This window comes from Seriola dumerili, unplaced genomic scaffold (assembly GCF_002260705.1).
Source record: "Seriola dumerili isolate Sdu_G_001 unplaced genomic scaffold, Sdu_1.0 BDQW01012242.1, whole genome shotgun sequence".
Taxonomy (NCBI): domain Eukaryota; kingdom Metazoa; phylum Chordata; class Actinopteri; order Carangiformes; family Carangidae; genus Seriola; species Seriola dumerili.
The window spans coordinates 146,593-163,585 of record NW_019186497.1 but is presented as its reverse complement, the minus strand read 5'-3'; the positions used below and the strand labels follow the sequence as shown (position 1 = coordinate 163,585).

At 41.6% G+C, this 16,993-nt stretch overlaps 1 protein-coding gene and 1 long non-coding RNA gene across 2 annotated transcripts in view; both read right to left on the bottom strand.

Moving 5' to 3' along the window:
• Positions 1-16,993, bottom strand: part of fam13a (family with sequence similarity 13 member A) — a 53,387-nt gene that overhangs the window by 4,570 nt on the left and 31,824 nt on the right. Inside the window, exons 12-22 of the mRNA XM_022770112.1 lie at positions 16,923-16,964; positions 16,551-16,745; positions 14,758-15,010; positions 7,400-7,451; positions 6,455-6,664; positions 3,935-3,997; positions 1,784-2,000; positions 1,560-1,701; positions 1,163-1,244; positions 867-1,072; positions 458-541 (exon numbers count right to left, since the gene is read on the bottom strand). Coding sequence (XP_022625833.1) covers positions 458-541; positions 867-1,072; positions 1,163-1,244; positions 1,560-1,701; positions 1,784-2,000; positions 3,935-3,997; positions 6,455-6,664; positions 7,400-7,451; positions 14,758-15,010; positions 16,551-16,745; positions 16,923-16,964 — 1,546 coding nt within the window. The remainder of the gene's footprint in view (positions 1-457; positions 542-866; positions 1,073-1,162; positions 1,245-1,559; positions 1,702-1,783; positions 2,001-3,934; positions 3,998-6,454; positions 6,665-7,399; positions 7,452-14,757; positions 15,011-16,550; positions 16,746-16,922; positions 16,965-16,993) is intronic.
• On the bottom strand, positions 11,242-14,876 carry LOC111240117. Its single transcript, XR_002665909.1, has 3 exons — positions 14,758-14,876; positions 11,537-11,595; positions 11,242-11,273 (listed from the first exon to the last, which is right to left on the bottom strand). It is a non-coding gene; the product is annotated as an uncharacterized LOC111240117 (long non-coding RNA).

Genomic DNA, 16,993 nt, shown 5'->3' with positions numbered 1-16,993 from the left:
CAAAAAAGAGAAACAAAGACACCTCGTTAGTTCAGTATTAGTTTCTTTCCGTCGTCCTCTGTCTCCCTGCAGACTAACTCTCTGCAGCACTAACCGTAAAACAAAATGACAGCTAACCCAGATTGGCAAACAACAGCGCTGCAGCCGTTCTTCAGAGCGTGAAGGTCATTAAACACAAACCACCAGGGCTACCCAGTGTGAGGAGGGAGGGTGGTGACAGAAAGTTCAACTGCACTTCCTGATATACAACAATACTAGCTGGGATTAGATGACACAATTATTGCAATTGGATTCAAACAAAGAGCGTGTCAGTTTGGTTATTCTGGGTCACAATCAAGCGGTAAACAAGATTTTCTCTGTTGGGGCCGACACTGCTGGCAGGAGATCAGGCCTGTGGAGTTTGCTGTATCTATCTGAGTGGAGGTGTAGGAGGTGTAGGAGGAGGAGGATGACTTACTGGTCGGCCATGTATGCTCTCGTAGTAGAGGAGAGCTTTCTGCAGGGCTACTTTCTCTGCTCCGATCTGCTCCCGTGTCATATCCTGTGAGCAGGGGACAGGAAGTGGGTCAACACATTGTAGAAATGACCGGAGTTCACTCTCTGTTGCAACACGCGTTCATCCTCATTTGGTTTTACACACACTCACACACCCACACACACCCACACCCACACACACCCACACACACACACACACACACACACACACACACACACACACTCACACACACTTACTTCAGCACCATAATAAATTCAAACCCTGCTGCCTGCTTTAAAACGTCGCCGTTTATCTTACATGTAACATCAGTTTGCTATAGGCGTTTTATTTATCCATCCCCTGTCAGTGTGTAACCTGGACATGGTTGTACCTTGATGTCCTCGGGGCGGTTCACCTCCTCCCTCTTCTCCTGTAGCTTCTTTAAAATGGTCTCCAGGGTGCTCTCCACTGGCGGCTTGGGCACTTTCTCCTGCTGAGGTTTCTTCTCCAGCTGAGAGCCGAAGCTTTTGGGCAGCGTGTTGCTGCGCTGACGGGTCAGAGGAGGCAGGTCCTCTTCAGACTTCAGGAGCTTGTGTTCTGGTTAGGAAGAAAACTACATGTGAGCTTTATTGATTTTAATTTGAATCATCTCATTACAGATGAGTGATGTTCATTTCTATGTCTTACCTTTAAGATCTTTACGAAGCTTGGCCAGTTCATTTACCCATCTCATCACCTCTGAGTTTTCAGCTTTGTCACTGTGGGAAGGCTGCATGGAAAAAAAAGCAATGAAACAGATGAAAACAGATTCTCCTTTCAAAATAAGACAGCAGCACCTATCATTACTGCTCACATGAACATAACTGTATTGACCATAAATCTGAAGTGGAGCTCTGGAAATTGGCCTTGGAAAGAAACAAGCGCAGAGCTCTGTTTCCCATTTAAAATTCATTGTAATGAGTCATCAGAGTCTCCTCAGCTAGTAAATAACCTTGTTTATAGTGTGGAAAAAAGTTTTTAAAGTCAGATTTATTGTGGCAGGGGATTATTTTGATGTTTTTTCTGATGAGAAATGACTTCTTACCCTGTATTTCCGCTCCTCTTCAAACTTCTCCTCAAATCTGTGGATCTTTTTCTTAAGGACATGAATCCTCTTCGTGAGCTGAGCTGAGGTCAACTCCTCTTTCTCATTGTCACAGGAGCCGAGAGATGAACTCCGCCTGCGACTGAAGAGATAAATGATGTTGTTAATATCACTGTCAGCTCCTTCCAACTGCCTCTACGTACTAGACCATGCCAAGTGCCTACCTGACAAACGAGTGTGCATTTGGCGGTGAGGGAGGCACTTCAGTGTCGTCCAGGTACTGCTGGCACTGTCCGTAGGCGTAGAAACGAGGGGACAGCATTGGGTCGCTGTCTTCCTCCAGCAACTGGCGGATCAGTCGTCCTCCCGCGTGAGGGGACAGTCGAGCTTCCTCGCGGTCCATGCTCTCCCTCTGCAGAGACGAGTATGCTGGGACTGGCTCTGAGTGACACACAAACATATACACGCTTTGTGTTAAAATGAGACACTTTGCTTACACTGTTGTCAAACAGAAGATGCACACACACCAAAGCAAACAAAGGACAGGTTAGTCAGGGAATCTTGTTTGGAAATGTTGTGCATGCTGGTCAGCGGACAACAACATGTAGCTCTCCTTGTTAGTGTCACAGCAAATTCCCCATTTTCCCAAAGAGCTCTGTAGCTGCAGAAGAAAAGGATACAACAGAGTCTCCTGCAGAGCTGAACGTACTTTAACTCCAGTATTTAATCTACTTTTTGAATCAGAATACTTTCAAATCTTTTATCAAGTCTAACTGGGATTAAAATTTTTAACCAAAGTTACAAATACCATGGAAGAATTTTTAAATGACTGATTAAATAAATGGATACAAGGGGAATATAGCTACAACTGGGAAATTTTTCCATTTATTGATTAATCTGCAGATTATGTTCTCAAAAAAATCTGTTTTATTTTATGTTCATTTTCAACAAACTGATTTATTAGATTTAGATCTATGCTCTATGCTAATAAAAAGAGAAATCTTTTCAATAACTAATGGGAGTTTTTTTTATTTTTTTTTATATCTAATACTGAATTTATACTTCCCTGTTTTGTAAAGTCTAAGAGTAACATAAAAGATGTGTCAAACATTATGCTTGTTTTCAGGACCGGTTCTCATCATATGGACATCTTGTATTCTCTCTGGTGTTGTGAAAGTCACTGGACATGATGAGGCTCCCTTCCTCTGGGGCTGGACAGTCACAGATGTTGTCCTGAAAATATGGGTAAGACCTGCCCACCCTCCCTCTCTCTGTTCATCCCCTGGTTACAGTCTCTACTCTGGCAATAATTATGTCTGGTGAGAATAGTCATGCAGATACTCCTGACAATCCCTGGGCTATTAATAAAGCCTGGCTCTCTGTGGGATAATGTCAGGGCACGACCCCTGTTGAGAGGTACAGTGACGAGTTTGTATTTTAGTTTCCACTCTGCATGGTGAGGGATAAACCATGCTGATGTGTCTGTTCCAGCACGTGTTCTAGAGAATAGTACACTGTTATAACAAGGAAGGAAAACTCTATTGAAACTGCCAATACATGAGACTCAGCAGTAGACATAATGTATATGTCATGGAAAACGAGAGACATGTGACCTCAGGTGTCAGTGGACTCTAGAAATATACTGAGGAGTAGCTACACAGGGAGAAGAGATGGAAGGAGTGAAAACAAACTCTGAAGGAAACCAACCGTCAGTGTAAACATTCATGGTGTCAGAAAGCACCCGTGAAAATATGCACACCCAGTCTAAAACTGCACATGCATGTTTTTCTTAGCTGGGGTGACTTGGGGCGTACGAGAAGTGACTTAGCTCAAATTCCAGGTTCAGAGTCCCGGGGGTCCTCCTGTGCTTCTAGGTACGTGCAGTTTATCAAGTAGTGACTCCCTGGCATGTTTAAGCTTGCTCACAACAGCAGGTGAAACTCTCAATCACACCAAATGTCTTCCTTTGAGGTCTATTATCTAGCTCAGAGTACAGGGCAGTGTAGCCGGCCAGTAAGGCTCCATGGCATTTGAAATTAATCCTTTAAATCAACTGCTCGCTGATGGTTCAGGATTAACTAGACTAATGAAACACAAAACATGCCAGTTTGCCTTTTCACTAAAGGTTGTTGTGTGTGTATGTGTTTGTGTGTGTGTGTGTGTGTGTGTGTGTGTGTGTATGTGTGTGTGTGTGTGTGTGTGTGTGGGTGTGTGTGTGTGTGTGGGCGTGTGTGAGAGAGACGTGTGTGTCAGCCACAATGTTCCAGACCATTCAAGCATGTTGCCATGCAGAGGAAAAGGTCATTTCTTTCTTTCTGACATGTTATTTACAGCGAAGCAAGTCAGCACTGACAGTGATGTAACACAACACTTACCATCACAACTTGGATGGAAAATGCTTTTGAAATCAAGGAAAGGGGTGTTAAAAAACTGAGAATCTGGAGGAATAAAACAAGAAAAAGGGGAGAAGACAAGGAGACGAACAAGATGAAGTGATGTAAAAGGAACAGAAGTAAAACAAAGGACCAGCATGCATCCTTCTTATAGCAATGAATGTGGTTTATCATCTCCCTAATCAACTCATCAGAGTTATGAGCTTAAGATATGTGTCTCATCCTGTTCAAATGTCCATTAATGTCTTTCCAACATCACTGGCAGACAGGCAAGGACAGAGCAGCAGCGGATATCAGGTCACCATGACAGGCGTTGGCACAAAGTGTACTGGGACAAAGGTCTCACACCGCTGCCTAATGCCCTCATCCCCCCAGCATACTCATTTACACAGTCTAACACGTTCTGTACAGTATGCACACATCCCCTAACCGTATTTACAACCATTGTACCGATTTATTAACTGCTGATTCGGGTTGGCTCATTTTGCGAGAATATAAATCCCTCTTTGGCTCTCCTTACTGAAGAATTAACGTGCCAACTTCACAGAAAAAAGAAACCTCACAAGTTCAACTTTGCACGATACATTTACACAATTGAAGTTCGTGCTATGGCAAGCCCTGCTCGTCCTCATGCTTGAAAGGCACTCAGAGGAGATACTGTATGTCTGAATGGCCAATGATGCAGGCTCCCCGTGGTGTCCTCACTGCCATGAACTCAGTTATGTATTCAGGACAGAATGTACAGGGAGGAGGTTAAAGAAAAGCCGAAAAGCCAAGGGAAGAAAGAAAATAACAAGAAGCAAGTGATCTTAGTCTTGATGTCAGTGTGAAACAGCCACCTACACCTGAATTGTAGATTTCCTGAACAAACAGGTCACCTCCTCCATATCCTCGCTCAATGCAAATTACATTTTAATTACAAGCAAACACAATCAGAGACACCGTGTTCTGAACTGACACAGATAAAACACGCCACACCTTTATGCAGATTAAAGTAACTGTTTTTTTAGCTGAGGGGTAGGCCTTCTTGCATGCAGCAAATGTTGCACAGCAACAACAATAACCTCTCAAAGACTGTTTTTCATATATCATATTTGGCCACTAGAGAGCTCCACAAAACATGTAATTACCTGCCAATGCTCCGAATATGAAGCTGGTTGAAGTTGAGAGATTTATAACATGGAACAATTTTGCTCTGACTGCCAGATCAAACAAGAAACAGTGGTGGTGGAGGGAGTGAAGACCAACATTTGCAGCGCAAAGAGTTCAACACGCGCTGCAACATGCCCCAACACTGTCTTTTACTGTAGCAATGAACCTGTTGGTTATCATTCCAGTACACTTCAGCAAAATGCATAGCTCTCACTGCTCAGTACAAAAACCTCCACCCTTCTCCACTGTGTCGCAATGTCCTGACAAAACAATCAGAGTCTTGGTGCATGGCGATTGTGCACGATTTCCTTTCTGCACAAACCCCAACACTGAATAAACAAACACATTGATAGCAAACTCTAAAGACGTCTGACAACAAAACAGAGTTGGAACAGACGTATGAATAATGCAATGCTCGTGGCTATTTCTGCAAACTCTGCATTAGTAATGACACTTGATAAGCCAGCATCAATAAATTAAATGGACATACTTCATTAGTTGCATTTAAATTTGATCTTGTGCAAAGTTGCTATTAAATGCACATGCACAGATATCACCATCACTATTCCTGGAGTGACATAGCAAACACGAGCTGCTCAGAAAAATTTAACCCCACTTTTTAAATGGAGCACAAGTCTGAAATTTTCAACCAGGCTCAATAACCTCTCCAAACACAAGCCAAGTTTCTACAGCTGGTTGACTGGTACACTGTTATCACCATTCGACCCCCCTTTAATGATTGATTTTGACTGGGAATTACAGCAGCAGCTGAGTCTGGAAGCAATTCAGTCACATAAATCGCCAAGTAAGTGATATATCCTGGTAAAAACCCGGTGTTTACTCTTTAAATAAAACCACAGGAGGAGTTCTAAACTTAGCTGCACCTTCATATTTTCTCTACTGGGATGAATAAAAGACTCAAGGTTCCCATGTGGTCTGCAATAAAACAAACTGTCTGCAGTGCTGCCTTATCTTGCCAACCGAGCAAACAAGTATGTCTCCAGTGAGTGTTTTCTCCTCCAGATATAGGTGGCTAGAGAACTTAAGAGGATCTTTTACTATTAAATCCTGCAGGAGAGACAGAGGGAGCTGCATCAGGAGGAGGAGGAGGAGGAGGAGGAGGAGGAGGAGGAGGAGGAGGAGGAAGAGAGGCAGCAGAAGGTGTGCAGCTGCTACCCAAACACCCATGTGCAGAGCTGGGTGGAGGGGACAGTGGGTGGGTTGTCTGGGCATGTGTGCGTTTGTATAAAAAGGCGTGTGTTCCAGATAGGTATTAGACCTATTTAAAAATGAAATGTTGCATGTAAGAGAAACGCATGAAAACAACATTAATATGGCTTCCAGCCTCACCTCCCCAGTTGTTATCCTCGGTCAGTGTTGTCAGGTCCAGCCGGGGAACATCCTCGCAGCTTGTCTTCTCACAGTCTGGGTCTGAACCTCGCACCTCTCCGCTGCTGACCCTCCCCATGTCACAAGTGACGGGCGACTCCTGGATCTTCATCCTCAACGTCTGCACAACCATGAGAGAAAAGACGAGAGCCCTCAACAACGATGACCAGCCTGTGAACACACTCTTTAAGTTGAGCCACACACTCCCTCAGACTGGCCCTGCCCTAACGGAGGGGGCTGCTCCCTGCTCGCGATTGGCTGCCTCAGCTGGCCAAAACATCCGCCCATCTGTCTTTAACTGTGTGTGAGACAGCAGGAGTGGATTGGCTCCGCCTCCTCTTTCACCCACTGGAATCCCTCACCCCTCCCTCCCTCTCTTATTTTCTTTCTCTTCTCCCTACAGTAGCCCTTGTTGCTTTCTCTCTTGCCTGCCATGCATATATTCTCCACCCGAGCGCCGCTCTGGACTTGTTTGTTCCACAGCAGAAAGAGCAGAAGGGAGGGGTGGTGGGGTGTTAGGGAGGGAGGGAGGGAGGGAGAGAGAGAGAGAAAGGGAGGGAGGGAGGTGAGGACAAAAAAAAATAGCAGCCAGATTGTGAGCCAGCACACGTAGGCTGACTGGGTGATTTTTTTCTCCCCCTATCTGTCTCTCTCTGCAGACACTCAGCTCAGAGCAGAAATACTACATGCAAACCTCCCCATCCAGCACCTCATTACTTCCTCCATTTTTACCCATTATTCACCAGCTTCTCCTGCCTCTCCTTTTTATGTTTTTAAACCTTTTTGATCACTCCACTTTGCTTATCCACAATCAAAGCTGTGTAATCAAATTCTAGCATAATGTAAATAATTTGGGAAAGCTACATACTCCACTGATCATGTATTTAGAACGTGTCCATGGATCACTTAGCACTAAGCCCATGGGGTCCCATTTCCTCTGTCCGGGCGTGGGACCAGGCTATTTTTAGGAAAAAACAGATCAAGACACACTGCTACTAGACCTCATAAATGCCACAGATGGCCTACAGGAAGGCGTGCAGTTGAATCTGGTTACAACAGCCCTTGATTTGTGTTTTTATTCATGATACTTAGTTGTTGTTGTTGTTGGCAGGTTTATGTAAATTAGTCTCAGGTGTTTGTGTTCTTGTGCTGAAGTGGAGGCCAAATAACAGGGAGTTATCAAGCCTACTCATCTGTTACATAGGAAATAACTGATGTGATCTCAATCATGGAGGCTACAAAGTGGCATTAGTGCCCAGAGAGAACATGCGGACTGTGAGCCACTAATAGCAGAAATTTCCCCTAAGCTGCGCTTACCGTCACTGTTTTCAAGTCAAGAAACCCCCACCCACAACCCCCCCCATGAACAAGTACATAATGCTCCAGCTCACTCAATAAACAATTGAAAGCTCCTTCACATCCACACACACATTCAGCTGCATCAGCCTCTAGACTCAGTGTGTAAGTAAGTAATAAGTAATTACAACTGGTTGAAACAATAAGTAATAATGTTTTTAGTCATTGGTTTTGTGTCTATTAGTTAATCAAGAATAATTCATGTTGAAAGATTTAAGTGTGCAGATTTACAGAATTAAATTATTAACATAAAAGCAATCTCTTCTCAAGTAACATATTTTGACCATAAAGATTTTCATTCAGGAAGAACTTGATAATTGTTTGTTAATTAGGGGTTAGTTTTTCATTTGTTCTATACTCTCTTCACTACTGTACTTCCTGTGTCTTTTTGTTCAGTCATGCAATTAAAGTACGGACTCATTAGGCTTTAAAACACAAGAGTCTACTGGGTGAATGTTATGTAATATTATGAGTCTCAGAGGTAAGAGATGCTGAAAGAGGAGCAACATCTAGTCCAGGTAATAGACCCTTAAGGGATGTAAAAGTTTCCTCATCAAGCAGCACTTTTGTCATCAAACTCTTTTATATGCAAATGATTCATTAAAGGTGATTTGATAAAAGACCCCTCATCTGTGTCATGACTTTTACTTCACAGGCATAAACATCTAATGAAAGTTTGCTGTCAGGCATCAGTGTAGAGAGGACAATGTGACATTGGTTCAAGATGCTCCGAATAAAATCACAGTGGATTAACAGCAGCACAGATGTAACAGCTCACCGTGGTCTTGTTGTGTTTGGATGTAGGTCCACACACTGCACAGTGTTCCCTGGAACATCATCCACTGTGTTCACTCTAACACACTTGAGCCATGATTACATCACCACGAGAGGTCCAGCTGGTGCAAAGGACGGGTGAGATAGAGCTACTGCGTTCGCGTACGTGCGTGTGTGTGTGTGTGTGTGTGAGTGGCGGGGGATGCATTAGACAATAATTAAGCTGTGTTGGGGGGTGGGGGGGGGTGGGGGTTTACATACACAGTGTACAAACAAACACATGGTGGAATTTAAAGGGCATTTTGCTGAGATGGCACACAGACAAGCACAAAACCTTGCACACACACACACCCACCCACCCGCACGCACGCACGCACGCACGCACGCACGCACGCACGCACGCACGCACGCACACACACACACACACACACACACACACACACACACACACACACACACACACACACACACACACACACACACACACACACACAATGTGGAGGATTTGGCCTGACATAAGCTTCCTGTCTGATAGCTTTGTTTTCCTTTTGCACTCTCACACCATTTATGTGTGGTGGAGCTCTCCACACCTCCTTTCAAAACACACGCACACATAAAGCACATGTGCATGCACACGGTGTCAATGCACTGCCAGGTTCTGCAGAAAATGGAGACAAATACAGTGTGTGCTGGCAATTCCAGAGTTTTCCTAGTGCTCAGTGTCACTCTGAGTGACATGAAGAGCAACTTATTGTGAGAAGATGTGCTGCAAACAATTCCCCTATAAGTGACATTTTAGTGTTGCAGTCACCTTCACCTGCATACATGAGCTGGTCCAAAACACTGCAGCTCTATCGCATATTGAGACACACACTACACCAACACACTAACATTAAAGGTTTGTGTGTTTATGAAATTAAGAACAAGGTTTGAAACAGAGTATGTGTTTGTCCAGAAATCATTTTTTAACAACTCAGAACACAGGTACAGCTGCAAGTCATGCTTATCCTTATTATCTATTAATCTCCTAATTATTTTTTTTGCAAATAACTGATTAATTGTTTAGTCTATAAAAGGTGAGAGCACAGTGAAAAATGTGTCCATTGAGTCCAAGGTGATGTCGTATTTTATCTGGTCAATACCAATTCTGTGCAGCTTGCACTAAAATAAAAAAGGGATAAGCAGCAAGCAAAAAAAATAAATTGGGAAAATAAAAATAAATGATTCATCAGTAATATTTTTCTGTTGTTCTGCTGATTGCTTAAGCAGTACAGGCCTCAATTTCTGCCAGGTCACCAAAATACTGTGTTTATAAGCCAAACTAACAGCAGAGTACACAGAGTCATACTGTATGTATCAATATTTGAAAGATCAACTGCAGGGGATGAGGTCACCATACAGACAGATCAGTTTATTAATTAATCTAACTAACTGCTGCTCAGAGGAAGACAAAGAGGGCCTGATGGTAACAATCATGTCTGTGTGATGCTCATGTTGTACCCCGGGCATTAATGACCAGCTGAGAGCCTGCTGCACCAGCCTCCACTCAGAGCGGCGCCACACTGGCTCCAGATGGCTGCTCAGTGGCACAGTGTGGTGGCGGCAGAGCTGCGACCTGAGCTGCTACTAAAATCCATCTGGACTGCTTCGAAAAAGATTCACCATATTGGTTCAGTGCTGCATGATTCTGTTCAGTGGAGCTGGTCCAGATTTAATGTGGAGACGAGCAGATGGGGAAGGTGACTTGTTTCCTTCTGCTCACATCCACTGCAACACTTACTACAAATCAAAAGTGCAGGGATTTCACAATGTTTGCGACAGGTGACTGAAGAACGTCTGTAAGTTTGTGTCAGCATAATGGTAGGAAGATCCCTTTTCTCAAGAATGCTAAAATCTCCATTTGTCAAAAGTTAAATTTTATATTTCTGTGGAAGTGCAGAGGACTTTCTGTTCAGCAAAATCAGCAATGTGGTGGTGTCACAAAACCATGACGTACAAACACACTGGTCAAAGCATTAACATCAACATCAGTGTTTAAAGCTCTTCCAAGTGCCTGTCCTTTTATTCTTGCCACTGTTTGTTATTGAGGTGTTTATTCATATCTCTCACTTCTGTTTTTTCTGTTTTTTTCCAGTTAAGTTTTTCTATTTCTTCATTATAATTAAATTCAATTGTATCTCTTTTTACTTCCCTTGTTTCTTTTAAATCCAGCCTTGATGTATTTTTGTGACTCATTTGGAGCATTATGAACCACCTTGCATATTAAATGTTGACTTAAAAAAAAAGAAACTGCAAGCACAAGAATTTGCTAAATTAAATGAAAAACTGCCTGATAAAAATAAGTAAAGAAAAGCATGAATCTGTGCAAGCATTCAATGAATTTAGCACTTGGCAGTTTTTGACACATTTCAGTCATGAGGTTCAATATTTAGCCCTTCCCTTTCTTTCACATCCATCTTCCTACAATTTGAGACTCCATTTTCTCTGGTGACACATGCATAACAGTTCAGATAAATTTCATGAGAAGAGGAAGAAAGCGAATTGAAATAAAAGGCACAGCCTAACAGAGAGAGACTCAGGGGAAAGGAACTGTTAACTTGAACCTACCTGTGGTGGAGAAGGAAGGCCATGATTTCTTGAAATGTCATTCCTGAAAAATCAGACAGTTTAGTAAATAAGCTTGAACTGATTTACACCAGCTTCTGTCAAACCAAACACAAGACAGATGTTTATTTTAAGTGTATGTTATAAAAATCTCAGTATGACATACAGATCTAACGGCGTAGAGAGAGCATCCAGCAGCTTATCAACTTGTGTGTCCATGGGAAATGGTCAATGTGGTGAGAAAAAGCGATTCAACGGGTGTAATGACATTTTTAAAAGTTCCTCAACTTCAGATTTTGAAGAGCTTACCCTTTCTGAAATGTATCCATGTGGTTTTCTCCAGATCTCTCAGCAACACATTCCTTCACCTGGGAAAAGACATGTACATTTTGAATGTTAAGTATCCATAGAGATGATTTTCGATTTTTTTAAAGACCAAAAAGGGACAAGCTACATTGTATCAGCATATCAAAGGGGAAAAGCGTTAATACTCTTGAATCTTTTTGGACAATCGTCGTTTAACTTTCCATTTTTATGTTATTGTAGATTTTGGAGCTGTGAGTGTGATAAAATTTATTTGTAACAATCTTTATTTGTATTGCACTTTTCAAAAGCAGAGGTTTACAAAGTACTTAAAAATATGAAAAGATCATTTATAATTCTTGCTTGTATTATATGAAATATGATATGAGCAGTTATTGAAAAATAACACAAAATATGCTGAACATTATTAATACCTAAAGAAATTGAATAAGAAAAAAATAGGAGTCAGTGTCACCAAGAGCATACAGCTTAGTTAGTCTTTTAGTTTAGCGTGTTTGCTTTCTAATTTGTATTTAACACGAAGATAAGCTGAGGCTAATGGGAATAAACAATTGGATAAAATAAAACTTTGACCTGATGAAAAGTCAGGATATTGTCAAAGTTATTACAGTTCATTCTGTGGGGAACATGAATTTCTGCACCAGATTTAATGGCTCTCCATCCAATAGTGTGTTTCATTCTAGACTAAAGTGGTGGACTGACCGACAGACATTCACATCGCTGCTAGCATGGCAAAAACATCAAGCCAAAGACATTTAGAGGCTGCAGATCAGTATGCAATGGTCAAATTTAAGCATTAATTGTATTAACTGTATTAGCTTCGCAAATAAAAATGCATCTTTGACATAGTTTATAAACAATTTCACACAAAAAGGTGATTTGATGGCTGAACTTTGTCAAAAAGGTCACCCAGAACAAACAACACTGTACATAAACATATTATATGACTCTGTGCTAGTTTACAATGAACAGCACCAGGAACAACAGTCCAGAGGCTTTCAGAGCTCCCGATTACCCTTAGTGGCTCTCGACATAACAAGCTCACACTCACAGAGACGACTGTTCACACCAGCACAGACTCAGACCTTTACTTACATCAAACCTCTGCTATCAGCCACCCAGCACAACACTGGCCCAGCCAATCAGCGACGCTGTGGCAGCTATAACATTCAGTTTACTGTATGTGTGTCAAGGCATAATGTGTCATCTGTACTGTTACATAAGGGGTTGGCATGAGGAGTTAAAAGAATAAAAACAGCGTGGCAGTCTAAAATTGAGTTCCTTGAGTGTCAGAGTGTAAACTGAACAAATCTATTTCCATCAGTTGGTTGGTGGGACAGCACACCATGCGGCTGATCATTACATTAGCACACATCACTTAGGAACCAAGTGTGAATAATAATCCATCTTGCTTACATGCAGCTATAGTGGAAGAAGTGTCTGTAGAGACTGGATCATGTTACTACAGCTACATGCTTCACACCATGTCCTCGTCGTGACTTTGACGGCTTTCACACACTCCTCATATACAGCTGTCACTGTGCCACAGCACTTTTGGGTATGACTCATTTTAATATGCTTGGTAGGTTGAAGATAGCTGACCAAATATTCTATTATCTGGCTGAACTTGTTCACTGGGGGTAAGCGGTATGGATGTAATTTTGTATCATAAAGTGAAATGTTAAGGGTTGATTGGTTTGAAATGTTTGTTTGGTTTTTGTTTGGTGAAAAACAGTGCAAAGTGACATCTTCAGATTGCTTGTTTTGTCTGAACAACAGTCGTAAACCTAAAGATATTTCATTTATAATGTTATAACAAAGCAAAACACAGAATAGTCTCAAATTTGTGAAGTTGGAACCAGGGAGTATTTAGTATTTTTGCATGAAAATGTTCCTTAAGGTTAATTGGATATATTAAAAAGTTTATAATTTATTCTCTGTATATGAACTCATTAATCTATGTATGTAAAGATATAATTCAGCACCAGTCCAGAGTGTCAGTCCCAATACTAAAACAATACGTTTTTTCAAAACCTTATTTTTAGGAATAAAAATGTTTATCTATAAAACATGTTTTTTTTATTCAACAAAAGACGCCGAATGTTCAGTGTTTTATAAAAAGCCAGGTGAAAACTTTGCTTAAATGAAATATGGAATTAATTGAAAAATTCATGATTGAAATCTGAAACCTTCTGATCAAAAAGTAAACAAGTGCAGGAGTACAAATCCGAGCATCCGATGCCATCTTTCAATGCTTTCTTTTTGTTATTTCGTGCTATGGACACATTTCAGTTGGTACTGAAAATCCAATATTGCCATAAAGCACCCATGCTTGTAGATTTGTAAGATTGTGTGCAGTCCTTATTGGAAACAGCATTGCAAAGTCTCTACCTCTTGCCTCTGTGCTATCCTATTAGGTGCTACTCATAAACTATAAAATATAGGTGCTACTATAAAACCTCTAGGTAACGTTGTACATTAAAGAAATTACTTTACTGTATCTGATTAATCTGACTCAATAAAAACAGCGCTTGGAACATTGTAGTCCCGCACATGACAACAGCTGAAAGGACAAGCTGCACTCTGGCGGATTTTCTTCTTCAGTGGATAAAAGCTGCAGCTACTTGTGCGCTCATAGCTGGCCCTTACATCTGCACTGCTTCTGGAAAAAGTGGTTAACAATTACTGTGGTATGCTGTATATTACAACCCACTGTACAATGAGAATAGCAGGGAGCCATTAGGCAGCTGCACAGCTTCCTGTCATTTTCCAAGTTGCCTCCATTTAGTTAGTCTTGTTAACTGCAACAGACTATTATTTGCATTGAGGCAGAAACGAGGATGATGGGGGGTTGAGCGGAGTGCTTTACCAATCCATCTGCATCACAGGTGCATTGCAGGAGATGCTCTGTGAATATGGTGATGCTGTTTCTAATGTCAGCCCCTATTTTCCTGTATGTAAAACTGGCAGCAATTTCAGAATTCACTACAGTCTAAAATATTATACATATTGCTACAAGCAACCGAAAGAACAGCCGTTATCTGTTGACCTGCACCTAAGATGGACATGTGACAGTGAGTGAAAAGTCACACACAAAAGAAAACAGAGGAAGAGAGCAGTAAAAAACAATAACAGAAGAGAAACTGCCAGGATGGTGACAAAGCACAAAAATAAAGCAGATGAAGAGAAAAGGTGTGATGACTCACTGCATGTGCGTCCTGGTTGTCGGTGAGCTGCACCAGTGTAGGGCTGTGTTTTGACTTCCTGGGTTTGGGGGTTTGCTCAGTGTGACCACTCTGGCCTCCCTGTGAGTCCACACTGCTGCTGCCTGTGTCCTCCCCCACACTGCCTGAGCTGCTTCCACTGCTTCCACTGCTTCCACTGCTTCCACTGCTTCCACTGCTTCCACCGCTCAACGGGATGTTCTCCTTGTTGGTGTCTGCCCTGACGGACGCAGCTCTGTTGTCAGTCGGAAAAGAAAAGGGCGAGGAAATGAGACATCTGCCCTCCACCTCACTCTCTCTGCTGCACAGTTTGGTCTGTCTTTATCAGCTTGACATTGGGTGAAATGCTTCCGGAAACTACATGACAAGGTCACCCTGATACCTCATTTACTTATACCTTCTCCAGCAACTAATGTGCGGTTTAGTTTTTGTGCTAATTCTATTTACTGTCTATTTACTGTCCACGCTCTTATTGACATTTTCTGCTGTCTTTGGACTAATGCACTCCTCTAATCCACGTGTGACTGATCTCTCAGACTCCACCAGGTCTCCATCAACAAAGATTAGCTTCTTACTGTGATGACTCCAGTTGTTATGACTGTACTATGTCTCAGTGGACGAGCTTACCATGCAGAGTGAAACCTTACAAATGTTTACTGTTCCCAAAACACCAACTGGAAGCAGAAGCATTACACTGAGGTCAGTCTTTATTAATGAAAGGAATCTCATTGTGCTTTGTGCTTTATGTTTTAAAAAACATTAATTATATCTAGTGTTTCTGTCAATTTTTTAATTGTTAAAATTTTATGTACAATATGTGAAAAAAAAACAATAAGAATATTTCAAGTTAATTCAAGAATTTTCAAGTGCCCACCCTCTGCCTCTTTTAGGATTTGTCCTCCCAACTTTAAAAAAAGTAAATACATACAGTTCCCCTGATAATTTCTGTAAAACTATCTTATCTAATTGCTTACACATACCTCCCTGAACTAATCTACTGAGTGGAGTACTGTGTAACAACCAAGCAATATTAAACTATCTTCTTACAAGATTACTATTTAATGTCCTTATTCTGTATTCATCTAGTTTATGTTAATTTTTCTTCTTCTGTTGTATAATGCACCAGTTTAGCATTGCACTCCTCTACCATTGTCTCACTACCAAAGACTCACAATGGAGAGGTAAAAGAAGATATCGTCTTTTTTATTTCCACATTTTCTTCTTACTAACCAAAATCTGGTGCCTACATTACCCACAATGCCACTGAACTGCTGAAAGTTCAGCCAGAGGTATGTTTTTCTATTAGCAGCTCGCATTACGCACTAGCCTCAAGCAGAGATGAGGAGCGAGCAATGGAGGTATAGTTGAGCCCCAAGACCTGTAAACAGACTTGAGTGTTATGTGTAACCTGTGTTAATCTATTTATTTATCATGTGAGGAGGTCACCCACTTGAGGGGTGAAAAAGGAAAAAAATGAAGAGAACATGTGTTTATACAGCTGCATTTAACATTTAACATCTAATATGACGACGACAATGAAGTGAAATTAAAATTGGCCTTGATTTACAACAGGAAAAAGTAAAATAATTAATCTTATACAAGAACATTTCTTCATCTTAATTGTCGGAAAAAGATCCACAATCACAGATAAAAAAAAAAAATAGATTTTTTCAAAAAGATTTTTGCAGTGCACTTTAGTGCTGCTACAAAGTGCCACTGATCTTATCCTGGTACTATCAACTGCCAACTTCATGACGACGCCAGACCCATCATACCTGTTTCTTTCTCGGTGCCTCAGACCGTCCTCCTGCTGCTCTCTGTGGTGTCGACGTCTCTGTCGCGCAGTTGGTGTCACCTTTGCAGACAGCAGACACGGGGTCAGCTCGCAGTCCTCTGAACTTTGATCCCCTAAAGGGTTCATATCAAAGAGGTGCTGCTCCACGGCTGAACGTATCGTCCTGTCCAGAATACTGCAGGGAGTAGGAAATAAAATGAGAGACAGACAAGGTTAAGACATTTACCACTCTAAGCTCCAATAATGCTTTCATATGAGGCAGAATTGAATTTTTCTCTACATAAAAAGTGTAAATTGATTAATTTCAAGAGAAATACAATAGGATTATGTGACAATAGGAAAGTCCACTTACTTCACCACATCTGGTCTGCAGTGGACAGGGGAAAGGTGGTTACTGAAAGAAAAACAAGAGGGGAAAGTGAG